This window comes from Anopheles ziemanni, chromosome 2 (assembly GCF_943734765.1).
Source record: "Anopheles ziemanni chromosome 2, idAnoZiCoDA_A2_x.2, whole genome shotgun sequence".
In the NCBI taxonomy this organism is placed as follows: domain Eukaryota; kingdom Metazoa; phylum Arthropoda; class Insecta; order Diptera; family Culicidae; genus Anopheles; species Anopheles ziemanni.
Genome location: NC_080705.1, coordinates 78,399,406 through 78,412,567, shown reverse-complemented (window position 1 = coordinate 78,412,567; position 13,162 = coordinate 78,399,406). Strand labels below are relative to the sequence as shown.

The 13,162-nt window shown below is 45.4% G+C and overlaps 1 protein-coding gene across 1 annotated transcript in view; it reads left to right on the top strand.

The window, feature by feature from the left end:
• Positions 1-8,818: 8,818 nt before the first annotated feature.
• LOC131294443 (zwei Ig domain protein zig-8) overlaps positions 8,819-13,162 on the top strand; it is a 104,674-nt gene continuing 100,330 nt past the window's right edge. Inside the window, exon 1 of the mRNA XM_058322490.1 lies at positions 8,819-8,888. Within this exon, the coding sequence (XP_058178473.1) occupies positions 8,819-8,888 (70 nt within the window). The remainder of the gene's footprint in view (positions 8,889-13,162) is intronic.

Genomic DNA, 13,162 nt, shown 5'->3' with positions numbered 1-13,162 from the left:
CGTTTTTATTCATTCGGATTTCATTATCTAAGTGTTATAAGGAACGTCTTGCATCTTTCCCTTGCGGGTTGAATCCCTCGGCGTTCCATGCACTTGTGTGCATTCTTATCAGGACCCGATTAGTGATGCATGAATGCACACCGGCACACAATATTCAAACGTGCATGCGAAACGACCGCGCGGTGAAATCTGAAACCAAGTGCCAGGGAAAAGTTCACAAGTTTTGTTTTTTTTCATTACTCACTCCTTCTTTAGTGCCGTAACTTGAAGTGGTCCTAAGCAGTTGGTAAAGTTGAAAATGAAAAGAGAAAAAAATAACACCGCACGAAAAAGCAAATATCATAGCTGCTTTTTCACTTCGTTCCGCTTCTACCTATATCCCCGTGGCTTTAACTTTATGCAGACATCATTCCTCTCCTCTTCACTTTCTCTCTCTCTCCCTCCCTTTGAAATTCTTACGCTGTTGGCTTTTAACCCATTTTTAGCCTCACTTGTTTTGCATCTTGCCTGCATCCGATTTGTGCCATTGCGCGGTGCTACCGGAGGGACTTTTGCAGCAAACGTGCGGTGGCATAAGAAGTCATAAAATTAATTCATGCTTAGTGTCGGTTTCTAGAAATAGTCTCGCGACGTCAAACACACTCACGAGTGCAGAAGTACTGTGCGAGGGTTGGAGTTTTCAGCTTCAGCTTCCCTGTCGAGTGCCCGATGCAAATGTGCAGAAGCACATGCAAACACACACATGGACGGGTGCCCCAAAATCTGTATCGAGGTGGCACCGTTGTGGAAGAGATTCTACCCACCCGATAGGGGATTGCGAACGTAGTCAAGCGTACTTCAAACGTGCCGTTTTGCTAATGGGCAAAGGGGGGGAACGCAAACCGCACTAAGATTGCAGCGTTTGTGCGCGATCCTTTACTGTGCGGTATCACAGCGCAGCAGTTACTCACCCGAAAGAGGTTGCTTTTCTAGATTCAAGTGCTACACACAATTTTTTGCATGGTTAGAAAGAAAAGTTGCATGCTTTCTATGGGAAAATAAATATATAATTCTTTAACGGGTTTTTTTCTATCCACATAACGATTTTACTGCGCATGAAAAAATAAAATGGTGTTATAAAGTTGGATTAAACAATGTAAAACAGTGAAAAAGCTTTTTTTAACTATATTACTTGGTGAGAGAAAATCATGCGAATACGGTTTCGTTTCATTCGCACAATCGTAAATGCAAATCAATCCTCTTGCCGGTGCTTGCCCGAAGTAGATTTCTTCGCTGCAAACCAGTAAATTTCCATTCGGCATTGGCCTCGTTACGGGCTATCCTCAAACGGTGCCTCATCCTCCCTTGACCCGCGTGGGCTGGCAATTATAGCAACACTGCATACAGCTGCCATTAGCCTGAAACTACCTTCGAGTTATTCGTTCGCGTCGAAATGTTTCGAAGTGGTGGGCTGCAGTAAAGTAATGACTAGAAAAAAAACACTCGGAACTTGGAACGAAAAAACTAAACCCCGTAAGGTCTCACCCCTCCGATACCCGGGGGTGAGAAACCCACCTAATGCACCTCGAAAGCTCTGCTTCTTCCGTGGCTTAACACTCAGCGTCGCGGCTTTCGAGGGCACCTTCCGCCTACAGCCGCCAATCGGACGTGGAATTAATTGAATCATTTGAATTTTAATTTGAAATTTAAATTAATTGAAATTGATTGCAAGCCATTGTACGTCGGATAAAGCAGCCGGTTCGAAAGCGCACCCTCTGCAACAAATGTACGGAAGCAGTAGCCACTAAGCGCAGGCAGCAAAGAGCATGACAAAGAAAGCAGGAGTGTGAAACAGTTCGTGAAAGCGAGAAGGAGTGAAGCCGAACCGAAGGACGAAACGTGTGCAAATGTTCTCGTTCGCGACTAGCTGCCAGCTAAATCGGAACGGGAAACCGAGGACAGAGTTGACAGAGCGGTCCGTTCCGGCGGGCGGCGGCGGCGGCGACGAAATACAAGCTCATGCATAACTGCATTTAGTGGTATTCGATTTGATTGCGCTGAGTGCTGATGTTTGACACGCTGATGCAGATGCATTGTATATCTCCCAGCTGTACCCATGGTAGCAACGGCACATTTTTCTACGCTTCCGTGGAAGGATGCGGTTTATTTTTAGTTTTTGCTGCCTAAAGGCAGTCCAGCTTCCGATCGGGCGCTCAATGCAGCAAGTGAATGGGACCCAAATGGTTCCAATCAAACGGAACATGCTGGCTCGATCGAGCTGCATCCGGCGTTAGGGAAAATCGAAAATGAAACACGTACGGTACTAGGAATTATCGTTTGGAAAAGGCAATAAAAAATCCTTGCTTGCAAGCGAACAGTTAACTAGAATCCATCGGACTGGATCCACGTCAAAAAAACGTGACACAAATGTGAGCTTGTCCATTAATAGTATGGGAAGTAAAAAGTATGATTTGAAATGAACTGCCTCTAATAGCATTTTTCGAATTCCGTTTGTAAGTGAAAATAAAAGATTCAAACGAGAACTGATTAACACAGTTTTCACTTTTGTTCCACTTGCTGGTAAAATTTTTCTATTATGTTCTACTACGAGGAATATTGTATTCAGATTATAGTAAAAGCACTCCTATAGTGGTGCTAGTACCAATGGTGGTTGTAGTGAAATAAAATCCTAGCGTCGAAATAAATACAATGGAGATATTTGTTCTTCTATGAAATGTTCTTTTATCTTCTGCGAAGTTTTTAATCGATAAACCTTCTCATTCCGTAATAAATAAGGGCCCCAAAATTAATATTTTAGAACAGGTTATACTAATATGCTGGATTTCTTAAGAATTTATCAGGTGTGCCATGATTTTCTTAAGGCTATAAATCGTTGCAAAATGCAATGGTTTATAAAAGGTCTATGAGGCCAATCCATTGGTCTATGACCAAGAAAATGCATTGGCCTAAGTAATTTGGCCATTCTGTTTTAAATTTGCTTCAAAAATAAGTCACAACTAAATTATATTCAGTCATTTCCAAGTACTACCATTACTATAGGAACACGATACCACAACTATAGGAACCTTACCGCCATTACAGGAGCAACCAACTCGAACCTTTATCGTATTTTTTTAAATTTTTTACGGTAAAAATAGCCAGAAGAAAAGTCGTGTTTTGATCGTAATAGGTACTAATATGTAAAATATTGTGTGTTTTACACTTATAATTTACATCATATTGTTAGTTACATTACTAAGTGTACCACTATTGGTACCATTAACCTACCTGAATGAATATTGAATATAACCATTATTTTTGTTCATAGTTTTCATCCAGAATTTTTTTTTAAACTCTCTTCAGAGCAACAAAAATAAAACAAACATTGTGCAAGCAAATAGAAACATTTTTCTAGTAAATGTTTTCCGGGTGTGAACGAACATTTTAATCACAACTCATGCATTTTCCAACGAAATGTTTTTAAAATATTAAAGTTCATAGTGTTCCTCGAATGGACTTTCAAACTTAAAACTTCCATCCGTAACGTCAATACGGTTCATTTGAACATAAATTTTCTGCTTTCGTTCAGCTTGTACTCAGTGGTTGGCTTGCTCATACCTCTTGTGAAAGCGGGAAAAACACTTTACGGAGGGTCAGTTATTTAGTTGCGCCGGTTCGAAAATCAACACAATTTTGGTGGATCTTAACAAAAAAAAATCCTGTCGAAAAGTTGGCACAGAAGGAAATGTTTCCATCGGTGTGGCAACCACGTACCGGAGTGTCGGCTTGATTATCCATGCGAACATGTGCCCCGAGGGTTAAGGAATTACGCTCACAGCAACGAAGTGCTGTTGATTTTGGGCACCGTAAAGGATTATTTAATTCCCCGATAGCTCCGGTACCCGGGCGCGATATCAAAAGCAGAACACGAAGATAAATCAAATACCCGGTCCGGCTCCGGGTTCGGTGCTAGCATTTGCCCCAGCACTGCTTGTTATCGTTTGCACCGGTAGTCGGTAGCCGGTGAATTTCCCGACCGACCACCCCCCGTGGCTCGCGCTCCCTTCCGGTACGCTTCCGCTTCCGCAGCCGTATGGTCTGTGCCGGTCGTCGGCGGACCATCCTGAAGATGGCCTCCTGCCGCGTACCGGCCCTGCTGGGACTTCGGTCCAGATGCTGACGAGGCTGATGAAATTCATCCCGAGAAATGCAGACCCAGCCAAAGCCAAATAATGAAGCACCGTTCGGTAGCGCTGGAGTGGGAAAGCTTCGTGTCTCGCACGTCTGACGAAAAACAAGCACTGACGGCGGTTGACGGCAGATCATTGGTAGTTGCTCCCAGCGGGCCCTTGCGCCCGCAACACAAATTCTCGTCCGTTCCCGGTCGCGTTTGGCCGCCGGCGAACAGCGCTTTCGGCAGAACACACGAGGGAAATGAAACTTAAAACCTCGACAATGCGTGTGTTTTTGCGTTTCAAGATGAAGCTCTCCAAGGGGCACTGGTGGTGAGTTGCGGGGGAGGGGAGTAGGGTCATTCGGTGGTGGCATGAGAGTGTGTGACGGGGGATGTGAACGGCACGAGGCCATGGAAACTTTATTTGTGGCTGTAGAAAAATTTGAATAATTGATTATTTATTCTTCTGCCATGGCTAGCGGGGGTTTTCCCGGACGGTTTTGCAACCTCTAGATAGGGTTTGCTCACAGTCGTTTTAGTCTGAAGGTTACTTTGAAAGTAAAAGAGAGAAAACCAATAGAGAGATAGATAGAGCGTAATATAAGGGAGAGATAAGGAGAGGTATAACATTTTTCCAGTAGGCAAAGAGCAGAAGCTTCTTTTGGAGGTGCGAGGAAAATTCTCAACTTGGTCTTATGTTGTCAGTAGGCAAAGCTTTTGACCAAACCGGAGACTGTTTCCTTGTTTTTTTTCACTTGCCTCAGGCTTTATTTTTCAAATTTATCGGTTTGTTTGGAAGCGTTCGTTGTCACTCTAGGGGCATCCGGTTACCGGTAGCTGCTGTGCTTTTTTTTACCGTTGCCCAACAAATTGCCCAACACTTTCGTTCTCTGTTTATATGGCACTCTGTGCAGCTGTGGCCTCCAGGGTTGACTGACAATCAAATGACCCTGTTACCGAATTTTGTGTGACCATCTTATCGAATCACTTTTCTGGCTTGAATTCCGTTTTCTCCTGTGTGTTGTGTGCTGAACTGAGAAAGTTTCCTACGGTGAACACTCTACAGCATCACAAGCATGCGGTTTAACTAAGGTTTTGTTATTTTAAATTCCTGATATATTTTCAGCGACTTCTAGTTTAGATGTGGGTTTCAATTTATGAATTATTTCATGTGCTTATACAATTTATAAACTAAAAACAAAACGCACTGTGAAACAGATTAATAGTTTCGTTTCGAAATGTGTTTTCAGAAGCTGTTGGGAAAGAGAAAATTGAATAACACAATTTTTAATAGTTTAAAGTACTGCCAATCTTTGATAACTAACTTAGCATGTTGCTTTATTGAATGAATCTTGTTCCCAAACTTGTTCGTTTGTTTTATTCCTAAAAATACTGCCACATAAAATTCAACCACTGGTACTGGTGAAGTAACTATTGAATATCACATTTATTTCTTTCTGCAACATTTGCTTACTCCACAAATCTAACTTAGCAGGTTGCTTTATTGAATAAATATTGTTCTCAACCACTCAGCATTGGTGAAGTAATTATTGAATAACACAGTCTTATTTGTTTCAGTTCCATACTTTGATACATTTATTTCTTTCTTCAATAATCTTTTATATCACAAGTCTAACTTAGCACGTTGCTTTACTGAATAAATCTCGTTCCCAAACATGCCCGTTTGTTTTATTCTCAAATATTCTATGGCATGTTGATCAAATCCAACCACTCAACTTTGCTGGCGCTCCCTGTTATTTTATGATGGATGCGTCGAACCATCGAGGCATCGGTTCCATTTGGGTACATCAAAGAAACAAGAAAATGTTATAGTAAAAAAAACCTTAAACAAGACCCACGCTCAACAAAATACTGTGAATAACCATGCATTCCGGGGGTTATGGCAGCGAGAGCATAAATTTGTAAGCCTTGGAAAAACATCAAAGCAGTTATAGTGCGGCGCCAGCCGAGTGAATAATTGATGGTTTTGATTTCCTGTGATTTTTCTTATCGCCCCTTTGCCGAACGATGTGACGAAAAGCTCGCTTCCTTGCTCATCCGGCGCGCAAAGCAAGCAAAGACAAGTAGCAGGCACACGGAAACGCGTTACAAAAGCCGGTGTGCCGGTTCTTAAAGAAACCATCCTACATCCCCACCCACGATTTGGCTTCTCGAGGCGCCAATGACGAGACACTGATTAATGGCTGTCAAGGCCTAAAGAGGCGTCCCCAAACGGCGCTTCCTTTTTTTTCGGAACCACTCCGGAACCTCCTCCTCGCTTTGGGTGCGCGCAAATTTTCTTCGGAAATGGTTCGTTTCAAGCGGTCCGGAGTCGGAGGCGAAGTGGCCCGGCGTCGCGTTAATGACATGGTTTTGACAACTTTCGGGCATAATTCGGGGACAGCCAATTAAAGCGCGTCTGATTACCGGGCTGGCGGTAAAGGAATTACTTCGCCAGGATCGACAACGGAGGGGTTGAGTTTCGCGGTAAAAGGGGGTACCATAGTGGTCGCCATTCCGGCCGTACCCTGCACCATGATCATCATCATCATCTTTGCCATTGTCCTGCCATGACGCACTGTCGCGGATTGCGGTGTCGAGTCGCTGTGCCTCTGTACATGGTACGCGTGTCGCGTGTGTTCCCCCAGCACAATCCAAACGTGATGAATGCTGATGGAACGCAATGACAAGACTCGCTGGAGGCTCGCGCTTCGGGGCGTACGTCAAGGCGTGTGCAGTTGTCCCCGGTTGGGGATGATTTTAATTAGGACAATAAAAGTCATTAGCTTCGGACCCGCACCGGAAAGGATACGCCCCATGCGTGGGTGTGTGGGTGTGTGTGGGAGGGCGGTTTGTGCTGAATGGGACAAAATTAGCGGCACCTCCTCCGGAGCTGCCGAGCGCTCCGAAGGCTCGGCCGGAGCCGTACGGCGGCCGGAAAAGCGACAGTTTAATGGGCGCCAATGACAGCGGCTTTTCCCTTTTGTGTTCGACACGAACGAGCTCTCGCTCAAGCGGTTTTCCGCTTCGGGGACCCTTCGCGTCGCCTTTCGACAAATACTTGCAGCTGGTTGGTTTTGTTGTTTCACTGTTTTTCACTTTACATGCTGTATACATTTTCCCCATATCTCAGCCGCTGCTGCACGCTTTGAACTGACGTTTATTTATACCGCTTTCCCATTTTTCTCCTTCTTTACTTCCAGCTTTCGTCAGCCGCTAACGTATGCCCGGTGAGAAGCCAGCGTCGGGACGAGTGACCGCCCGGGGGAAATGTATTCCGACCGCGTGCGACCTGCAATGCATCCGAGGGAAAGTCGCGTTAAAAGTTTAATGGAAACAAGCTAACACGCTCAACTCGCTGATCTGAACGGTGGTGAACGTGCGTGAGTGTCTCCGCGTGCGTGTGCTTTTGTGTCACGGGACACAAAGCCCATCGGTGGGCAGGGGATCCACTAAGAAGCTTTCATTTTAGTTTCACTCCCATTCGCATTGCTCGCAACCCCGTTCGATCCCGTTCCGCTGTTTGCGGTGGGAAAAATTAATTTAACAAACGGGTTGCGATAACTTTTCCAATCTCCACCAGCAGGAACGCGCCCGACGCTCGGATGTGCCGAAGGGTTGGATGATGTAAAAACAGAAAAGGGCAAAGTGCAGAGGGAAAGCGAGAAAAAAAACGTGAAAACTTACCCCCGTCCCGGGGAGCGGAAAAAGCGGGAAAGTCACAGCCAAAGCATGACCGCATTTGAAAATGCCATCAAGAACAGCTTCCTTCCGTGACGCGCGCGTGTTTCTTTCGGTGGAAACAAATTACGGATGCAGTAAGAATGCATAGTGTTGCAAGCAGGTCGGCCCGTGCTTGCTAGCGAGCGGAAGCTTACGAACAAGTTCCAGCTTTTCCCCCTCGCATTTGTGCAGGGCTCCGTAAGCCCCCCTGGAGAGCCCAGCGGAGAAAAACCCTCCACTCAAAACGAACGGGAAAACGTCAGTGCGACGGAAAGGAACGCCCGTACTTTCGTGGTGCCGTGGGTGAGAAATATTAATTTCACAAAAGCCATCACGAACACGGTTCACGTTTCCGCGTTCGCGGGGCGCCAGTGTGTGTGTGTGTGTGTGTGTGTGTGTGAGGTGGATAGATAAATTGAAATTGAACGGTTTGTGTAACGGGTTTTTTTGTGTTCATTCTGTTCCGTCAGGATTCTTCGTGTTTCGTTTCCCATTTTTTCTTCATAACTGTGAAACCTCCATGGCGTCAGTGAGGCGTTGTTCGAGTTCGAGTGCAAGTGTTCGGTGAAAACGATACCGAACGGAAGTGTTTTTCACCATCGTTCCCCCCATCGGTCCTGCGGGAAAAGTGCAGGAAAAAAAACGCAGAACGAACAGAACGAGCTATAATCAGAAGGGCAGCCGGTTACAAACGGGCTTCGGGTGAAGTTTTTCGTGGCAAAGTGAATCGTGGAAAGTTCGGTTCCCCCGGAATGCTGCCGCCGGTGAGATAGTGCGTTTTGGCGGTGGAACCATAAGAAAAAAAGGTAAAAGGAAAATTCGTTGCGCCCCATCAACGAACTCGGTCCTGCGCGGCGTGTGTTTAGGAACGGAAGCTTGTGCTTGTGAAAATAGAAGAAGAGTGAATACCCTCGAAAGCCAACTCGGACGGAATCGGTGATAATGATGTTGGAGCTTAAATTGATTCTTCTCTGCCTGCCATCGATCCTGCTCGCCACCACGCTGGAGTCAGGTGAGTTTAAGTCGTTGGATTATGTACTTTAAAAATGCATGCAGGTCGATGCAGTTCAAAACAAAAACAGGCTCAAGAAAAATGGAAAGATACGTTTGTCTGAAAATAACATTACTTTGAATAAGCGTAACGCATTACCTAAACCAAACAATATACGGTAGTTCTATTTTCGCTCAAAAATATTTGGAATAGGGAAAAACTTTGTTTCCAACGCTCTAATCCACTGCTAAGCCATACAAATGGTCCCGTACACACGCCTGTGGAAGTTTCTTCACGCCCTGGGAAAAACTGTTCGCCCGCTCCTGCCCGAAAAAGAAAGCTCCACAAGGAAACCGTTTGCCGGATGGCACATAAAACAGCTTAAGAAAATAAAAAAAGAACTAGCGAGCTTGCTGTCAGCGCGATATGGTCCGGAAAACGGGCTGTCTCAACATCAATAATCCCCCGAACGTGACGGTACCGTGCCGGTAGTCTTCCGCGCCCGGCTCGGCCTCAACGGTGGGGCCAAATTCCATCTCCGAAGGCTCATTTTTTACACCACCACCCTCCTCCCCCGTCTTCGCCCACGGTCGGTGTAGTTAGGGAGTAAAAACAACACCGTCAAGTGGTGATACATAATCACTTCAATTAGCTCCGAAAATACTATCTCTCGAGCCGGCCTCTTCGTGCAGGTTGCAACAACGGGTGCGGGATCCGTTTCCGGGGGTCGGGGCCACATTAGTCTCTGGCTGTCTTCCGGACCATCAAGGGGGCTTCCATGCCGTGGCGTCGGCGCGCGATATACGTGAGAAACCGTGCTGCCACCCGGTGGACACGACCGTAAATCCGCTCCGGATGTCTCGGACAGCTTCCAGCGAAGTCCTACGGTCCACTCGCTCGAGGCTCGTTATCGGTTCCGGTTTGTTCTTTGTTTTTTTCGTTCCATTTTTACTTTTTTTCTCCTCCTTTATATGGCGTTCCACTTCACGTCTTCGGCGTTATTTTGAGACTGTTGATTTTGCCTGTTCGCCATTCACCATCGTCCTGTCGTTTTCTCGAGCCTCGCTCGCTCGCACAACCACCGCCGGAAAGACGGATTGCTCCGAAACGATATTTTACATCAAGATTAATTGCTTCAGCGAGACGGAAAAATGCGAACCGACCGGACCCGTGGGCACACGAGTGTGCAGTAATTGCACAACAAGGTCAAACCCGGTTGGCGAGATAAATGGATTTGAAGCGATGGCGTAAGACGCGATGGAGGGACATTTTTGTACGAGTTGTTTTTTTTTTGCATTGTGGATAAAAATCAAATGAAAAATGAATGAAAAGCAGTGACCCTGTCGAAATCCGGTTCGGAGAAAAAGGTTGCGCAAAATGCTTCCACCGAGTTCGATGCGCGAACCCTCGAGAGGTGGTGCTTTTTGGTTCATTTTCCCATTCCCCTCGCGGAATGTATTGGAGGACCGCGAGACGGGCACGCGATTTTCCTTCCTTTTTTTTTTTTTTGCTTAATCAGGCAACCGGCAACATGAAAATGATGATGCCATCGTGCAGCTCTCGTGTTCGTGCTGCAGCGTGCAGTCCATTAGTCATTCGATAGGTTTTAACTCCCTTTTTTTGCAGTTCTTTATCATTTTCATTTTCTACTTTTCGTGGCGGAAACCTCCCCCCCCCCCCTCCTACCGAGAATCCTCCTCACCTTTTCTGCTTGTCGGGTGGTGATGGAAAATTATCGGGACGGCAATCGATAACGTATCGCAGCGTCACGTGACGATGAAGCTATCCTTTCGAGCGTCCGGGCGATGAGGAAGACAAAAAACAGGCCGTGGTGGAGGGGAGGGGGGAACCACTCATCCATGTACGGAACCGCGAGTTCGAGGTTCCGAAGCCTGAGATAGGGAAACCGGGCGGTTCGAAGCAGTATAGATTTCGCCCCATTCAGTAGACGGTGAAAGGGCTTTCGCCGAAGGAAGTGAGCGAACGCGACGCTTAAAAGCCGGACGGATGGCATCGCACGTGCACCGTTACATGCACACTTACACACACATACATGCACACACTCACACACATGATAGCATATTCATACACTCGCACACGCGGCCCGAGCTCGTCCGTGCTGTATCAATTTAAAATCTCTTTTTAAAGCAAAGTCACGTTTCAGGACACGCTATCTCCTCGTGCACCACATCACCGAGTGAACCGGTTCGTCCTCCGGGGAATGTCCTGGGAAAACGGTCCACCGTGGGCTTATGGCGTGTGCGCGTCCGTATAATGGATGGGTGCTACGTGAACGGGTGGAAGAGAGAGCGAGAGAGAGAGGGGAGGCATCTGCCACCCAACGTTTCGGTTCTCACAGGAGCCGAAGAGTTTGAGCTGAAAAGAATATTCGGATGCGATATGGGCAGTTGCGGAGAAGGGTGGTAGGTTTGGGGCGGGAAAGGTTTAAGCCGGGCGGCACTGCGGAACGGTCTTTTGAAATTGGGAAATTTATAAATCTCCATCGGCTGTGCATGATATGAATATTTGCTTTGAAGATAATCTTCCACCGATCGGTGGCTGGTTTTCGTTGGATATCACGCCCCGTGAGGTGCGGTCAGCGGCAGGTAGCAGCAGGGGGGGAGCGGGGAAAGGCCCGGGAAGGCACAGCCAAAACTAATTTAAGATCTGCTGCAGATAGACGGGCATGGCCGTGTTTGTGGTGCTGTTTTTCTTTCTCCTAACCCAGTTTCGGTAGTGTTTGTATATTTTCAGGCCCGCCCGTCTTCCAAGTGCTGTTAATCTGTGTCCGCTTTAAGACTTACGATGACGGTGACGGCGACGACAGTGTGCGGGGTTGCAATGAGCTCGGTTACACTCGCCGCACTCTCTCGGTGCGCATTTGAATATCAACATTTACATAATTAAGCTTTCCGGGTGCATTCGACCCGGGAGCATAAATACATCAAGATACTGCTGCTCGGGGACATTTCTGCATTTATATTTCAACTAATCTCTGTGGGCTCATCGGTCTGCTCTGCAGCGGCACTATGCTTGTTGAATTGAAAAAAAAATATGAGAAAAAGTATGAGACAAACCGTAAAATAACCATACCAAGTTGGTTCGTCTCAAGGGAAGTCATACATCAACCATACTTTATGCTGTTTGAATAAAGTAGGATCAGGCACGCACGAATGTATCACGATTCTTAACACTAAAATTCATTGCTTTGGAATCTTGTCCGAATGCTTTTTCAACACGCACAGTACCTCGTCGGTTTTGTAGTTTTAGCATTATTGTTGACGTTTTTCATTTTTCGATGTACCACTAGCTCGGTGTAAAGCAGAAAAGATAGAATTGAATCAATTTACTTTATATCAAACTACCGGAATGATGAAGAAGTGCATTGAAAATTCAAAAACTTAAAAAGATAATAAACAAATATACTAAAAAGTAGTCTTTAACGGATTCAAATTTTTTTAAAAATAGCGAAGATATAACGATTTAGAAAGAGCAGTCAAAATGACCGCTAAAAAGGATTCTAGGGGTAGTCCAGTTGCTTCTCGGAACTGGTCGAACAGAAATAACAGAAATTTTTATTTTAGTTGTAGCTTTGGATTTTAAGAAAAGCCTTATTTTTATAAAAATATTCAGCCTTTTTTGAGATATTAAAATCGAAAATTACGTTGCCGCCAAATTGACCGCTAATTGAAGTCTAGTGTTAATGAAGCATTTAATTTATCTTGACATAGGATGGTTGATGATATGTAATACACTTTTTGATAGGCTATAGAACTTATTTTAGGTCCTTTATTTTATAGATTTAATTTTTATATAGTTTCATATTTGGTGATACTTTTACTTCACTCAAATAAATACTTTTCTATATTTTTCACATTTAGTCTCGTATGTTTTCTGCAGTTGTTATGTTCTGTTATGTTTTTGATCTCATATCCATACGAGTAGGACTCATTTTTGTACATTATCTGAATATGCAACAGAAACTAGTGGCAAACAGTTCCTTACCAGTGATGCGCTGGTTCTTACGAGCCCCTGTAACATCGTACCGAATGAACATGCGAGTGAAACTCAATTACCATATGATGTGTGAGCCATTGTTTTTCGAGCGAAATGAAAACATAACTTACTTATGCCAACGAGAAGCGCACTCGCTTTCGGTTTGGCGAACGTCTCTTGGCAACGTCTCGATGGCACGACCCGAAGTGCCTGACACTATATTATTCAGCCCCACTTTCATGTACGACGCTGACGCCGACGTTGATCCTGATGTGCAGAAATCGCATTACCCGGAACCT